This window comes from Pecten maximus, chromosome 6, assembly GCF_902652985.1.
Source record: "Pecten maximus chromosome 6, xPecMax1.1, whole genome shotgun sequence".
Classification (NCBI taxonomy): domain Eukaryota; kingdom Metazoa; phylum Mollusca; class Bivalvia; order Pectinida; family Pectinidae; genus Pecten; species Pecten maximus.
This window is the reverse complement of record NC_047020.1, coordinates 35,200,578-35,214,330: the sequence shown is the minus strand read 5'-3', so window position 1 is coordinate 35,214,330 and position 13,753 is coordinate 35,200,578. Positions and strand designations below refer to the sequence as shown.

The 13,753-nt window shown below is 35.2% G+C and overlaps 1 protein-coding gene across 9 annotated transcripts in view; it reads right to left on the bottom strand.

Annotated features, from left to right (window-relative positions):
• The window catches only part of LOC117329647 (immunoglobulin superfamily member 10-like), a 31,392-nt gene that overhangs the window by 13,044 nt on the left and 4,595 nt on the right, over positions 1-13,753 (bottom strand). For 8 of the 9 annotated variants that reach the window (XR_004533243.1, XR_004533244.1, XR_004533242.1 and 5 more), the window contains exons 2-3: positions 1,295-1,394; positions 722-851 (exon numbers count right to left, since the gene is read on the bottom strand). Coding sequence is in view for 6 of the 9 variants with exons in the window: in XM_033887676.1 (XP_033743567.1) it covers positions 722-851; positions 1,295-1,369 (205 nt within the window). In the remaining 3 variants the exon portion in view is untranslated. Of the gene's footprint in view, positions 1-721; positions 852-1,294; positions 1,395-11,438; positions 11,581-13,753 lie in introns of all 9 variants that reach the window. The other variant, XM_033887677.1, reaches the window with a different exon arrangement.

Sequence of the window (13,753 nt, the reverse complement as noted above, 5' to 3'; positions counted from 1 at the left end):
TGACCTTGCAACAGCTATGCCTACGACGACACAGTAGTTTAAATAAATAAAGAAACGATACAGGACTAATGAATTACTAGTTAGATCATATTGAAATATCCCGCCTTGTTTTTGTTAGGCAGCACCTCAACTGTTTTCATTATACTGACAGAACCTGAACCTGTTTCCTATTATTATTGTAAAGAGATGTTCCGCATCAGTTGAAAATGTTCGGGCCGTATTTTTAATAACTCATCTCATTGACTTTAAAAAAAAGGTGTCCAGTTTCAAAATATCGTTCCTGCGTTTAGTTTAAGCAAGAAAATTGGTAGGAATACTTTCGCAAAAAACAGTGAGATTAGTCTAGAGTAGGATAACTGAATCATATAGTATTAAAGAAGTATTCGGTAACTGAGGGTGTACGCTTTTCATTTATAATTTCTGCTGTGTTCGCTAATTAAAAACAAACGTTAATGTGACGTAACCTAGAGCAATATATAATCAATGCAAATTAGATATAGTGTGTTTGTTTTATATAGCAAATTAAAGTGTAGTCTTTCCATCGGAACATAAGTATCCGCTTATAAAAACTTGAAGTATACTCTTTCCATCGATACAATCTAGGTTAAAAGGACATCCCTTACTTGATTATATCAATTATGATTATATAAACTTTCAAAACATTTATCACGGTAATTTACATCTAACTGAAGGATTGTAATTCAAAGAAATAATGTTTTACCTCCTGTACAATTCACGGGATAGCAACATAACAGAACATCGATCCCGTTCGGGAATCTAACTTGATGGGCCAATGTGCCTTTTCCGACTTCACCTTCACAATCAAATGCAGCATTATCCGGGTTCCTATTCTGAAACGTACACCGACATATTATTGGTCATGATATGTATCATGCAATATGACATGATGCCTGTTATATTATACATTATTACATTTTCATGTCTTTCACACATTTATTATTCTGCTGACGTGTAAATTAATAATAAGAATATGGTGTGATCTATTGAACTGATTTCTATCAGGCAATATATATTTTTTCTCCATAATTAGAAATGTTAAGGAGGGACTCTTTTCAAAGTCATTAAATATAGCGCAGAAATTCAAACTCAGCATTTTTTTTATCATTCCTAATATATGTATAGTACCGAATAAAAAATCTAGTACACTGGCCATAAAAATCAACTCTAATCAATTAGATGAGAACAAAATGGAAAGAAAATATATACGAATATGGATGAGACCGCTAAAAAGTACTGAACACACTCATTGGAATGAATGTATTTATTTACATACATTCGTAGGTATGGAGGTTTCTATGCATGTGATCATAGCTGTCAGTAACGAAGCAAAGGCCCTCCATCGATTCATGCTGACTGTTTTCTATGAAATAAACCTGCAAGAAAATACAAAGTATGAGTGTTTTAGTACAGGTATCGTGGACTTATTTAAATGAGGCAATGTAGCATATCATATATTGTTTAACGTAAATCTAAATCATCACAGTCGAAACAAAGATATTACTGAGTATTGATAGAAGCTTCAAGACATACTTAAATGATATAAAATAGTACAAAGTAATAAAATTGCTCATGCTATATCTCGTGTGATATGATATCTACTAAGCTCCAAATAAAAGTATATATCATACACAGAACATAACCTGTCACAATCACCCAAGCAATCTTAAATGGTTTGCTCGCTCATTCACACAGCTTAATGAATAGGAATATGAACAAGAAGTGCATCTTCACTAGTTTTAGTCAAAGTATTTTTAGTCGTTGTTGTTGTTATCCCCATGGTGGTAAGAGGCACAAAAAGAGACCATTGATAAATAGATGAATGCAGAACGGAAAGTTAGTTTATACACCTTTTCTCCTTAAAGTGATTTTATGTTTAAACGTATCGTATTTTGCCGTATATCAATGCAATGTAATTTACAATGGGAGACACACGTAAAGTATACTGCCCTACCTGCAGGGCAACCAGGTCTAAAGCTTTCAACGTATGGGCAAGCGATTTTCACTGTTATCTTTGAGATATCAATTTTATTGATCATCCGGATTCTTTTTCATGCTCATTTGGCCAATCGACTCAGTTGAAACCACTGGTTTTAAGTGCAATCGCGAATATACCTGTTTCGGATCATTATACACATTGAGTGCATTTTCTTCATATTCCTGAAATGAGACATACTTACTCAGTTCATGAAGACGTAAACAGCTACATGCTTGACACAGGTACATATAACTATCGGACTCGAATTTTGAAATAGGCCACGGTTGTAGTGGTTTTTACGATTAGCAATATGTGTATAAATACTATTGGGTTTTCGATATCTAAATATAGAAATTATATTTAAACTTTTCGTCATCAATACAAACACTTGTACCCAGTTAGACGGTACATTTAGCGTAGACGCAAATATACACTATCTACATATGCGCAACCTACGTGGGGTCCTGGATATGAATAATTCGCTGACATACATGTTGTTTACTTTTTGATAATTTAAAATATTTCTGTAAGAAATGAACACGTCAACTACAGATAAACAATACCTGAGTCGTCCAATCTAAGTTATCAAGATTACCGATATACACACAACAAGCCGACGTGGTTGACTGAATACAACGTATATGTACAGGTATAATCAGGACACTTAGTAAAACCGTGTTTTATGACAGAAACTGGTTGATCTCGTCCATACATTCAACGACTGTATAATTCACGGGATCATCAATTTTATTTATGTTAATATCCAACAACACAATAACAAACAATGGAAGTTATTTGTAAACATACCAACAGAGTGATACTCCCATCACAAGATAATTATTCCAATATCACATATTTGTAACCAAGTAGAAATATTTTATGAAAATTTGTGTAAATACAATGTCTTACCTCCAAATATACGCCTCGATTGATATTGCTTACAAAATGTGGAGAGTTTGATATTTCCCAAATACCACTGCGACAGTTTGATATCCTACATATAGTAATGAAAGAGATGGATATTACCTACCTTTCAGCGTGATAGATTTGTACAACGTGCAAAGAGATTTCTATTTCTTACATAACAAACGTGAGTACTCCCATATTTGCAGGTGAACGTTTATGGCTAATACTAAGTTATGATTCTTTTTATTATGAGACATTTTCTCTCGATGTATGGGGGATTGTATATAGAGTGTGCTCCACAAATCCCTGGAAGAGGGGAAAGGTGCCAGTATGATTATTTTGCGTCAAAAATCGCGTTAAGAAAATTGTTTTGAAAATTTAAGAAGAGAGTGGAGTGCTGGTATCGTCAGTGAGAAGGAAAATGATGCGGTCGCGGAGTTGGTGAACGGGAAAGTGTAATGCCATGAAAGAACAAATGAGCGGTCAACAGGTTCTTGGAATCGTATCAAATGAGCGACTTGGAGCTCAGGGACTAGTAATAAAAATGATAAATTATATTTCCAGACTCTAATTTGGATATCCTCATCATTTATTATTTTTTTCGGTATAATAAAAAATGTATTGCTTTAAATCCAGGGCGATTTGAAGGTATATTTAACACTTTCGCAAGCCCTCGGTAAAAATACATATATCTTCATACATGTGTATTACCCTACAACCTGGGTCATATATGCATAATATATGTGACGACCCGGGTCTGAATACTGACGTAGCAATGCGTTTGATTTCCCATGTACGACATTGTATAGCAATTAAATAGTATGTTTTCTCCATATCTTAGTCGAGAGAATATAGTCGAAATAACTGTCATCGTATGATTATTTGACGTGTAAATGAATCACTTATTTGTTCTAATGACTGAACAGTTATCTGACAATGCATTATTAGTCACTGAGGGAAGTCTCAAGATATATTACAATGATAAGCGGTTTTTTTTTGTTTTTTTTTCGAAGAATTTCTACAACTACACACTCTTAAAGCTAATTAGGCGGGCATTATCAAGGCTGAAACTTTATGCATAACAAAATCGGAATTTGAGTTTAACGAAACATTAAATTTGGGCTGAAATTTGGAAATGTCATTTCTGTAAAACTGAAATCGAAGATCAGTATCACTTATTCTACTATTATAATATTACTAGAAATATTATAACGGAACTATAGAAATTATTAAGGAATATATATGTAGATATATCGAGTATTAGTAAACCCATAATGATTGTCGGTTTTCACAATGATGGCGCCAAAAATGGGAAAAAAACAAACGGTTTGCAATTTGAAACTGTACACATTTAAATGGGTAATATGGAAAGAACGAAACGAAATTAAGTATCAACGTAAAATCCCTGATGCTCACAAAATATTTCAAAGGGCAAAAATGTTCACAAAAAATACTCATTACAACTTATGATGAAATCGAAAAAAAAGGAAATTGATATCAAATGAAATACTGGCAGATATATGCAACACATTATGAAATCGTAATAAAAGCGTATCCAAAAAAATAAATAAAACCGGAATAGTAACGGGGCCACAGTTTCTCGGCTGGGTTTACGCATGGTAGACGACGGTATTGTTTATATAATGCGGTAGACTGGAAGCATTATAAAAAATATACAATCCTAACAATATACGGTTGTATTGTGAGTTAAAAGTAAGTTAACATACATATGTATGAAAGTATGTGTGTAAGTGTGCGATCACGTGCGTGTATATGCATGATTGTATGTTTGTATGTAGATATGGATTTGTGTGTGATGTCATACATATATATAAAAAATACATATTATAGTTTGGAACTCTTACGATGTATGTTTTTTTCAAAATAAATGAATAGTATGGAAAGGTGTGATATATTTGCATCACCTGTGTAAACTAGAGTTTGTATAAAATTAAAGTGTGAGATGAATTAAAGTTACATAAATTATTGTCATACAAATATTTAAGGATTGAATCTTGATTTGGTCGATTTCATGGGGTCATGAATTGAGTTGTTCTTGAGACAAATTTAATGAACTGCGAATATTTCAATTGTTTTTTTTTTCGAATAGAAAAGGCGGTCTAGATATTAATGTCTCAAAGCTTGTGCAAGTCCAAATGCGGAAAAGCCCGAGGAGTTCCGGATTGTGCATGTCTAGTCGGTCGAGTAAAATAGTCCGCAATTTTAGGATTAAAAACAGCATTATTTTGTCAAAATAGAAGTATCTAGCATATCTGGTCTTTCATGAAATACAAGAATACATTATCAATTTGATAATTTTAATAATTAATCCATGTTTATAACAACAATGTAGAAAAAGTGAAATCGTTCCGCGGAAGGATTTTAACCATGTATTCATACGCACTGATCAGTGTTAAGCTGGTCAAATTCATGAGCAAATGAAACAGATTAAGTTTGGTAGTTTCATCGAGTCCAACTTGAGTAGAAATTGAAATATTTGTGATTTTATCGTAATTACCTCTCACTACAGGAAGAAGAAAGCAATACGGTTAGGTGAGACAACCTCGTCAGCCACATATACTGTCTGGACTCTAACTGTAACTGAGAGGTACACGTATGCACATTTGTCGATTTATATATACAAGTAAACAGTAAATATTCAAAAAGATAATAGAGAGATGTGTGTCGAATGAGTCTTCTCCTGCGTGAGGACACAAATGTATATTTTATTCCATGCTTGCTTTTGATAAATAAAAAAAATTGAACCTGAAAAAAAAGTCTGAAACTTTATATTGTACATGTGTATTTAACAATACCTGTCTTCCACCCACGTACGCGACCATTAAAGACTTGTTTGTTAAGCCTTGTCAGCTTCATATACAATTACGTATGGTATGTCAATATTGTCGAAACGTGATGAACCTTCCTAGTGTTATGTCAATGTGGGAGGTGAGTGGGGAACTCGCTTATGATTCACATCATCAGAGACCTATATACAACGCAAACACATGTTTTCTGTTCCATGTCCTTGTATTGACTGACAAATATATCTTTTTTTATTTAGAGAATTCTAGCAAGGGGGATAACTCAGACAATACGAGTTACAAATTATCTCCCCCTAGACCACACTGTTACAATTATGTAATCTCATCACACCCATACTACCATATACATGTACACAACACTAGGTTCGTATGCCCAGAAAAAAATACATCATCGGATAAAAGGTTTTGTTTTTTATCAATGAGGATGACATTACACATAAATTATGAGCTTGTGCCAGGGGTTGCGACTGGTCGGGCGTTACAAACATTCTTTACTAACTGATCCTTAAATGTGATATCACAAAACACTGTGTTATGAGAATATGTTAATCGACCGGTGCGTGTAGACACATTCAAATACAATTCGGTTGTTTATCTACAATTCAGATATGTAGATAAATGATAATGTGTTTGGAACTGATGCAATTCGGGAACGTGATCAAGGCGAACAATGCTTGGGCTCCCCGTTACTATAAGTTTTATCGTTCATAAAATTCGTGTCTCGTCTTACTTTAGTAGACGAAGTAGAAACAAAGGCAATTGCATATTTCGACAGAATTGTAATCAACAATAGATAAAGTAATGTTTTTGTTGGAATTTTGAAATGTTTTAGAATTATCCCCAACGTTGCGTTGGTAAAAGGCTAATAATAAAGAACTGTTCTTTCTGAATATTTCGGGTTATTACAGTTTAACTAGTGCTGTTTACTTTGATAGTAGATTGGGGTGTTGCCCCCTTTTTTTATTAGGGTTATCTATGAGGCATCTTATTTAAGATACTAAGAAGGTGATGGTGCAGGGCGGAAAATACTTGTACCAGGTCAAAGTAGTCGATAAGTAAGCACATTGTTTCGGCGGATAACATTTAGGAAACCCGAAAGCGCTACTAGGAGTTATTTAAACAGGCTTGTTGATAAATAAAAATGTACAAGGTACGTGTGCATTAAAAAAATGAGGTACGGACATTGTTCGTTGTAGGTATGTGGCCCGTTAACATTATGGGAATCTAAAGGCACCAATCAGAGCTATTTGATCACATCAAAATAGTCGATAGGTATATATAGGGTTGTATCAGGTAAGGCAAGGTAAAACCTGGCCGTTGCTTAATTGGACAATCGACCTGTCAATGCTCCAGTCTAACACTTACAAGTCGTTTAACAATATAAACATACTTGTCAAGTTTGTTTATATTGTTAAAACATACTGTGGCTGTAACGGGCATTATGTAGAAGAAAAAAATGTAAAACTAATTGTACAGTTTAAAGTCGGGTATAATAAATAAGTACAACAATATATAGATACATATTTTGATTTCTTGGAATTTTAAATTTTACCATGTTTTTGATAATTTTAATAAGAATTAGTATTGAGTTTCTTGCTGTGTGGTTCCTGTGATCTGAACTTGATATCATAGAACTTTGTTACATGTTTTGTTTTGTATGTTTGATTTAAAGTATTAAAACATTTGATTTATGTAAAAAATTATAAGTAAATAAATAAAGATATTTCAATTTTGTTCTTTTGATTGCGAGGGAACAGAATTTATCCAGTCTAAAAGGCAGGATGCTAAAGGTCTCAAAGAAATGGAAGCATGTTGAGCAAGTCAATGCAGAGGGACCCAATGAGGAGGTAGTTGGTGGCAGTGACGGAATAGAAGGACAGCAAGCATCATAATTCCAGGTACCTTAATCAACGAGGGTGAGGAGGTGGATAGTATACCCCCAATACCCTTGCCAAGCATAAACTCTTGTTTGGGAGACAATGTGTCCCAGTCAAATAGGCAAAAAAATGTGTCTGAGCAATATGCCGATTTAGGGTTACTGCTCTTACAGAACCCTGCAGAGCACCAGGAGCAAAACATTATGATGAATTCAATCGGGGAGCCCATAACCAAAGTTAAGGGAAATGAAAAGATTTCAACCATTGAGGCCTGGACGGATGTTATGCTAATATTTGCTTCAATTTATGGGTCGGCCCACCCAGCCAAGTATCCAGATTTATTGACATACATATCAACTGTCCGTTTGGGGGCAGCTAGGTTAGGGGGTTGGAAGAAATATGACGAGCAATTTCGTTTAAGGAAAGCTAAGGACCCTGATAGCTCATGGGCTTGTGTTGATATGGAGCTGTGGTTACATGTCAGGTACATATAGTCAAACTCCTATTGTCCACAATGTCCAGTCGAGAAATGACAGATGTTTTGATTTAAATTTCAAGGGGTCATGTTTCAAGTCTCCTTGTCGTTATGTAAATTCTTGCACAAAATGTGGGGGCAGTCATGCAATGATAGTTTGTCGGTTCAATGGGGGTCCAGGGCAGTACAACGTCCCTCATATATTTCCTCACCCACGTTTTTCCAACACTCGTCCTGGTGGCAGTCAGCAGTATGTAAATTATACCCAGCAGAAAGTAACACTCCACAAGGTATTACCGGTAACATGTTACAAGGTATGACAACCCATGGCTATGCCTACCAGGCTAATTCACAGTTTGTGGGCAACTAAGGTTTTGGTCAACAGGGTGCTGGTAAGCCCACGGGGCAGGGATTTCAACAGCCATTTCGGGGCAGGGAAAGAGAAGGACAGTTCCTAGGTAGAACCCCTGTTAAAGTTCACAAGCTGAGGTTATGCTTAACACAATACCCTCTCACATCTATTGCCAGATAGTTGCTTGAAGGCTTTGTCATTGATGTTTCGGGGACTAGCATTGCAGAACAAACAGGTTCGGTTTAGGATTGTATTGGTTTCAGTTTTAAACACTCAGACATCAAAATCAAACAGGTTGATGTTTTTGGACAGGGCTTTTGTGAAACAAGTTATGACATATATCATAAATTTTAGAGCACAGCATATTGGTGGTTTGTCAAATTAAGTAGCTGATGCTATATCTCGTAAACAGGGAGCTGGAACCCGGGGCTAAGGAAGCACCAGAGGCCTTGCCAGAGGGATTTCTGCAGCTGATCTCAAAAGTGAATGTCACAGACTTTTAACGGCATCTCTTGCCAGTAATACACACTCTACATACAACACAGGGTTGAACTGCTTTGAATCATTTCGGAAAACAAATAGCTTACATATAATATGGCCTCCTAGTGTGGTTCAAATAACGCACTTTATTGCCTACTTATCACTCAATGGTAAGTCTCCCGCTATAGCAAGGGCCTTTGTGTCTGAAGTTGCTTACCATTACAAAATTAAGGGCCAGGAGGATACTACACAATGTTTCCTCGTGTCAAAGATGAAGCATTGTAGATATAGTGTTCTAGGTTCATGGCTTATCGAGTTTTTACTGATTTTTGTGAAAACCATTTCAATCAAATCAAATGTATGTTGCATACAATTGGTCTAAGGTTCATCACCTCCATGAATGGCATTACTATGGACTTGAACCAGTTTTTAAGCCTTTCAGTGTGGTGTGTAGGGTCATCGCTAATTAAGAGAGCCCATTTAAATTTGGAATCACTGAGAAGACCAGGGGGACATAGACTTACACTCGAGGAACGCTATGGTATGAACCTTTGATGGCAGGGGTATAGTGGACTTACTTTGAAACATAAAATATCTTTAAAAAAGATAAATGGCATAGTTTTAATGCTGGTGGGTATAATGTAAAACTGCTGGTGAAATAAATTAATGAACTAATAATGTGTTTCAGCACGGATGACAAAATTATATCAGTTTGAATCATTTTTGGTGATAAGACTGCATTTGAATCAGGAATATGTTTTTATTAATGTGTCATTTGAAAAGATACATCCACTAATTTAAATTTGTTTCGTTTTTAACTGCATATCTGCATTATGCATTTACCGCTACATTGATTAATCACCTACTTCATCTTGACCAGTAACGCCACCTGTCGCGTCATATCTGGGGCCAAAAGAATGGTATACGGCTATGCCGAAAAAAACTTGAGGCGAAGTTGGTCACTTTGTGTAAAGTCTCTGACAATAGTTCAAAATTTATGCTGATTCAATGGGGTGGTAATATTGTTGGTATGTTACCAATTGGTGATTTGTGTCGTGTTGCTGTTAAAGTGTTGAGAGGGGTCCAGACTATGTTCCCAGACACCAAAATTATCTGGTCACAGATGGATAGGGCCATGGATAAATCCTGGAAGAAGTTAAATGGTGTTTGTGCTAAAAAAAAGTCCTGGGGATGGGCGGGGGATAGGTATAACATTAAAGCATTCAATATATTGTGTTTTGTTATATATTCTGTAATAATTAACTTATCAATGCAAACAGGAAATTTGACGTATAAACTTTATATAATTATGTCTTGGTATAAGCATATCATAAATTTGCCGCATATTAGTACAATCTGCAATTCTGGTCAAACAATTGTTACTTTACGCTATGTGGCCGATTTACTACAAACATGGCCTATATCTTGAACTCCAGTCAGTTATAGGTACAGATGTACCTGTGTTATGTAGCTGTTTATATCTTCATGAACAGGGTACATAGTCTCACATGATATCAGCTGTATACATGTATATTTTCTATCCCAACCCTGACTGTAATGTATCCATTCACAAATTGAAGACTGAAGGCACCCTACCCATATATAGACCTACTTATCTAGCTGACTTTATTCTTTCAAAATGTTTCAAGAAAAACTCATACCTCGTATACTTGGTTTTTGTGCCTACCGAAATTGCAAGTTATCTAGGACTTAAGTGATCACTGTTCAAATCCTAGGTCTAAAGTTTTCACTGCACACTTTTAATAAAATATATCTATATCTGTACATTTACTTCCAATCACTGGTTTCAACTGAGGGGATGGATTAAAAAAAAGGATGTGTAATTGTGGATTTATTTTACGATTAGCGTCGCATATAAATAGTATTGGATTTTCGGTACCTAAATATAGAAGTTATTTTTAAACATATCGTCACAGATATAACTTACCTATGTACGCTACGTATTGTCTACATGGAGTCCTCATAGTGTATACACATATGCGTCTAGTGCATATTGTTGTGTATTTGACAAGATTTTAAAAAAAAATGCAAAAAAGTGAACCCGTTCGCCATAGAAAAATAATACCTTAGCCATCAAATAACTGAAGCTCAAATATCACAAAAGTAAGCCAATTATATATACATAGAGCACACCTTTACCGTTCGGATTGTTTTATCCGCGATCCTTGTCAAAACAAAGATGGCTGACAAACCGGCATGATTTGTGACGAAAACGCCAATGGAAATGAGGCAAAAAGATGATGGTCAGCTGTCTAACGATGCTTTCTTTGATTGAAACTTTTTCAGTTAAATAATTCTAAGTTTAGTATATAGTTTGTATGCAACAGGCAGGTCTAGTACATTTGTATGTGCGTTGGTACACGTGTAAGATTTACGCTTTCAATATATATACTTGGGATTTTGACTGTGTTAATTGTAGAATCATGTATCCTGTATATCATATCCAGTCATTGTAACAAACACACTAAGAAACAAAACGAATCGTCTTACAAATACAATAACTTACCTCCAAAATATGTCTCGTATATCCCAATAGGTGAGATGTTCCTAGAAACCGACGTGTTACGAGATACCCAAAGTACACCATTAAACAATATATTTTCCTCGGTGACACTCGTTCCAATGCATTCAACTTTCTGAAGAAGGTTCTGGAATAACGAATGTTCAGGACTCAGCACGTGACCATATGACAGCTCCTATATGAATATACATAAACTGTACCCGGTCGTCGCAGCACTAGATATGTTTATCAACGTGTGGTACATTGTATATAATAATGATGTGTTATAATGACTAAGATTGGAAATATCTGTACTACATTCTTAACATTCCTCTAATGACGCCTCGGTTTATCTTTGATATTTTTTTGGCGATATATTGCATACTATGTGATATTTCAAATGCACATGTCAAAGACGAAATACGATCAAACGTGTATTAGATATGGTCCGACATATTAGAAGCCTGATTGACCCGATAAAGTAACAAACATGGGTTGATCTCAAATAATACATTTTGATGTTATCTGATTAGCTTGGTGACAGTAGACGAGACGATACTGTACATATATGCATGTGCTAGAGAGTGGCGTGTTGTTTTGTTTGTATGAGTTGAAACACACGTATACATTGTTATTACAACGTTATGCCCCATAGCTCTTTGTTTAACAGAGGAAGAAGAAAAAAAGTAATTTCCTATTTCGACCGAAGTGTAATCAAAAGATAAATATATATATATTTGGTCCCTGGAATAAAATATAGGCTATAATATTAGAGGGTTCTCGTCTATTGTTATCCCCTGTCCGTTTTTGTTTCACATGAAGCTAAGAAACAGGCCAGTCCGTGCTGCTGTGTTTTTGTCCATGGGCAAGGCATTTTTTCCTTGTGGATTTCTTATTCTAACAATATATCTTTGCAAATGTCTTGCTATACGTATAGGATATCTAATCCAAATTTTACGAAACCTCCACTTCACTAGCATGTTAAAATCTGAATAGAACGACTCTGGGTTTTTCCATAACAAAATTCATCTCATACATTGTAATGACCAAATATATATAATATGATAAATGACAATGATGTTTGAAAGCAATGGATACTTTCTCACATCTTTGCATATGTTAGATACATTTTTCTCTTACCCTGAGAGATTTTGTTAGTTCCATGTGGAACACCCATGTGGGATATCTCTAACCAACGTAGTAGCCTTTTGTTTTGCTAAGAATTGCCAAGCTTAATTCTGATACTAGATAAGGGAAACCCCTTCTATTTGTTTATATGTATAACTTTCACAAATGCACTGCATCACTTTTTATGTGTTATTTGGAAATAATAGTAATTGTTATCATTGACCAATCGTTTCAGTCATATCATTAGGGTTTTTGGAGATTTTTTTACAGAGGAAAATATATATATTTTTTCTTTGTGAAGCTAGCATAGGCGAAGGAATATGACATGATGTCAAACACCAGTCGGCAGTTTGCGGAAAGCCGATCATCTCAGACAAACATTAATTCATATTTGTTGTTATCTTGACACATTTTTCATTGCATACCATACATTGTTCGATCTTTCCAAAATAGTAATGGATTTTATTGTCGGTCACCGAGAAAAAATACAAAGTTTCTATATAGCTGGATTGATATCACCATACATTTCACGAAAAAGGTGTGAGAAAAATAGTCCATCATATGTTAGGTATGTGGGATAGGATAATTTTACATTCGGGTGTAAAATTTCCCTATCACAGAAAGATTGGAAAAATTGCCATGTTTTATCGGCTTTCCATGCATTTCACGAAAAAGGTGCGAGAAAAATAGTCCGTCATATTTAGGTATGTGAGAAAGGGAAACTCTACCCGAAGGTGTAGAATTTGGGGTCAGAACCTACGGCTTGGCTAAGCTTCGGTTCTGACCCCAAAGTCTACAACCTCGGTCAGAATTACCCTATCACGCATACCTACATATGATGGCCTCAATTAATTTGTATACATGTGAACGAGTTTTATCAGTAACATACACAATACAGAACAATGTAATTTATAACGAATATGAATTCATGTTCTGACCGTAAAGCCAACGTAAATGTCACCAACACCAGAAAGATGGTATTGAAATTCGAAACTAAGCCGATTTTCTAGTCTAACTGAAATGTGGTGTTAAAGAGGGTGAGCATTGCCAAGCCAAGTTCCCCGAAATCCAAACCCTCTGATACGACAATCTGGCGGATATGTCCTCTGATGCATAAATATATAATAATATAGTCAATCTGATCAGGAATCTACAAACATGTAATTCACTGTCTGTTGACAATACTGTGTTTA